The 3,398-nt window shown below is 39.2% G+C and overlaps 1 protein-coding gene across 1 annotated transcript; it reads left to right on the top strand.

Moving 5' to 3' along the window:
* Positions 1-741: 741 nt before the first annotated feature.
* gh1 (growth hormone 1) lies at positions 742-2,131 on the top strand (the record flags this gene model as incomplete). Its single annotated transcript, XM_082529316.1, has 6 exons — positions 742-760; positions 854-987; positions 1,408-1,524; positions 1,627-1,770; positions 1,843-1,989; positions 2,069-2,131. 6 exons carry the CDS (start codon positions 742-744, stop codon positions 2,129-2,131), a joined length of 624 nt encoding a protein of 207 aa, XP_082385442.1.
* Positions 2,132-3,398: the final 1,267 nt, after the last annotated feature.

Genomic DNA, 3,398 nt, shown 5'->3' on the forward strand with positions numbered 1-3,398 from the left:
AAGCATGAATGTTAAATTGTGTCAACCTTTATTTCAGAATTTAGTTTAATGACTGAATGTTCAGTCAACAACAGGTGATTGTGAGTCATCAAAGCGAGCACTACTGTCTGTCATCATGAAAACCTGAACAAATGTCAAACTGTCGGTGTGAACATTTCTGGCCAGACTCAACACGTGGAGTTCGAAGTGACTTCTGTGTGGATTAAAGCTCGAATAAAATCTTTTCACCTGAAAAATTTGATTTGATATAAATATTTTGGAGTTCTTAAAAAACTTTACATTATATCTCCTTTTAAGTATTAACTTAATTAATTAATTAATTTCTTTTTCTTTCTTTTTCAGCTATTTATTTATGAGTGACTTATGTATGTATGTATATATATGTATATATTGTACTATTCTTAGTGTATTGTCTGTCTTGTCTTAATGTTGGTTTATAATGGAGCACTGTAACAAAAAATAATTTCCCCCAGGGATCAATAAAGTATTCTGATTCTGAACAAACATGTTGGATGTCAAAGCACTTTAGTCACCAGCGGTGTGTTTTTCATGTAGCATCAATATGATGATTGAGGTGTTAATGTTAATTAGACTTAGGCACACATGTTTGCTTGCATCACATTTCTCCTGATGAATTTAAACATCTAGTTTTCAACTATAAAAGCAAAAACTCTGAGCTGAAAACATCAGAACCACCGACTCACATCATAATCGTCTGAGCCGCAAACAGAGCCTGAACTGATGCCAGCCATGGACTCGGGTAAGACATCTGGGCTTCCACCACGAGAAGGGGCCGCTGCTTTATGCAAAGTAAACCGATGTTTAACAAAGTCTGAAACTGTCTGTCTGTCAGTCGTCCTCCTGCTGTCGGTCGTGTGTTTGGGCGTCTCCTCTCAGCAGATCACAGACAGCCAGCGTTTGTTCTCCATTGCAGTCAACAGAGTCACGCACCTGCACCTGCTCGCCCAGAGACTCTTCTCGGACTTTGTAAGCCTGCAGTAGCTCAGACAGACAAGAGTTCACCAATACATTCATCAACAATCTTTCTTCTTTCTGAAAAAGACTAAATGTAATGCACAGGACAGAAACTATGTTCAAAATGTGTTCAACAAAATGTTCTGCATATTCAACGTGTGCAGTGAGTTTAGATGCACACAGACATATGGACACACTTCAGATTTGATGTCAAGGGAACTGAGACACTTTGTGAACTGTCACTGGTAAAAACACAGCAGACGTTTACACTTTACATTTTAGTCACAGTCAGCTATAATCTCAGGATATTCAGTTAAGAATTATGAAACGATATTAAAATTTGCTGTCAGAACTAACATTGGATTAAAACACGGGTATTCCTGTGTATTTTTTGTATTTTTGTATGTACCTGTGTATTTTTGTGTGTCATAGGAGAGCTCTCTGCAGACAGAGGAGCAGCGTCAGCTCAACAAGATCTTCCTGCAGGATTTCTGCAACTCTGATTACATCATCAGCCCGATTGACAAACACGAGACGCAGCGCAGCTCGGTCATTAAACTACACAGTACTACGCAACACTGCACAGCAGTACACAGTACTACACATGCGCAAATCTTCTGAAGCTGTTGTCTGCTTATTGATGGGTCACAGGTCCTGAAGCTGCTGTCGATCTCCTATCGACTGGTCGAGTCCTGGGAGTTTCCCAGTCGCTCTCTCTCTGGAGGTTCCTCTCTGAGGAACCAGATTTCACCAAGGCTGTCTGAGCTTAAAACGGGAATCTTGCTGCTGATCAGGGTGAGAAGATAAATTCCACAAACATATTGCTCCATGTATGGTACCAATGCAACTAACCACCTGACCCTACAGGCCAATCAGGATGAAGCAGAGAATTATCCTGACAGCGACGCCCTCCAGCACGCTCCTTACGGAAACTATTATCAAAGTCTGGGAGGCAACGAATCACTGAGACAAACTTATGAATTGCTAGCTTGCTTCAAGAAGGACATGCACAAGGTGAGGCAGTGGATAATGGTGATGTCACTGTGATGATGACAATGATGTAATGATGGTGAAGATGACATTTGTGTTACAGGTGGAGACCTACCTGACGGTGGCTAAATGTCGACTCTCTCCGGAAGCAAACTGCACTCTGTAACTCCACCTGATATTGATACTGATACTTGCTCTGTAGCCCCGCCCTCATGTTAGCAAACTCTGCTTACATGTGTTAGCATTAGCAATAGCATAATAATAGCAGTGGTAATCATGACATCGTAAGTTTTTCTGACATAACTGTGATGCAAGGTGTGAACAGGAAATGATGTCATTCTGTGAAATAAATGTGTTGCATTTATATGTAGTCTGTTCTTTCTGGTTTATTTGGGGGATTTATTCTTTATGCTGTGACTTCTTACACAGAAACACACGCTGACGTAAGCTGAGGTCCATATCGATGGCAGAAAAACTGACTCGAACACTTCAGCTTAGAAATTATCTTCTCGTGGCCTCTGACAGTGGACTCATCTCTGTGCTTGTCCTGCTAGACCTCAGTGCAGCGTTCGATACTCCATAATATCCTATTAGAGCGATTAGAACATGCTGTAGGTATTACAGGTACTGTGCTGCAGTGGTTTGTATCATATCTATCTAATAGACTCCAGTTTGTGCATGTAAATGGAGAGTCCTCTTCACACCCTGAGGCTAATTATGGAGTTCCACAGGGTTCAGTGCTAGGACCAATTCTGTTTACATTATACATGCTTCCCTTAGGCAGCATCATTAGAAGACATAGCATACATTTACACAACTGACAGGGGAGACCAAGCAACCATGGAACAGACAAAAACCAGAATATTAAGAACACCAGCAATAAAACCAAAAGACTAGAAATGATAAATACTGACAAAATCAAAGTTATATAGTAATAATAATAATGTATACTTTAGAATAGAATAGAATAGAATTCAACTTTATTGTCATTGCACATGCACAGGTACAGGGCAACGAAATGCAGTTTGCATCCATCCAGAAGTGCTTTAGTGATATAGATATATTACAATATATATTAGCAATAATATAGATATGTGAGTATATTACAGAAATGGGTCTATTATGGTATGTTATAATGTACACGGTATGAAGTATGTTGTGAATATTCTATAACTATAAGTATGTACAGGCTGTAGTGAGTACAAGCTATGTACAGGATATGAACAGGATATAAATATGAAAAACTATACAGAATATGAAATAAATAACTTTACAGAATCTGGGATATACAGCTATACAGAAATGGGAACTATGCAAGTTGTAAACAGTTGTAGGATTAAAGATTATCGAATGTACAGAATGATTATTTACACAGAGCTATACAGTAGTGCAGTTAAGATAAGTGAGGGTGTAGATAGTTTCTACAGAGGCTA

The sequence above is a fragment of the Aulonocara stuartgranti genome, assembly GCF_965226115.1.
Source record: "Aulonocara stuartgranti genome assembly, chromosome: 4".
NCBI classification, from domain to species: Eukaryota; Metazoa; Chordata; class Actinopteri; order Cichliformes; family Cichlidae; genus Aulonocara; species Aulonocara stuartgranti.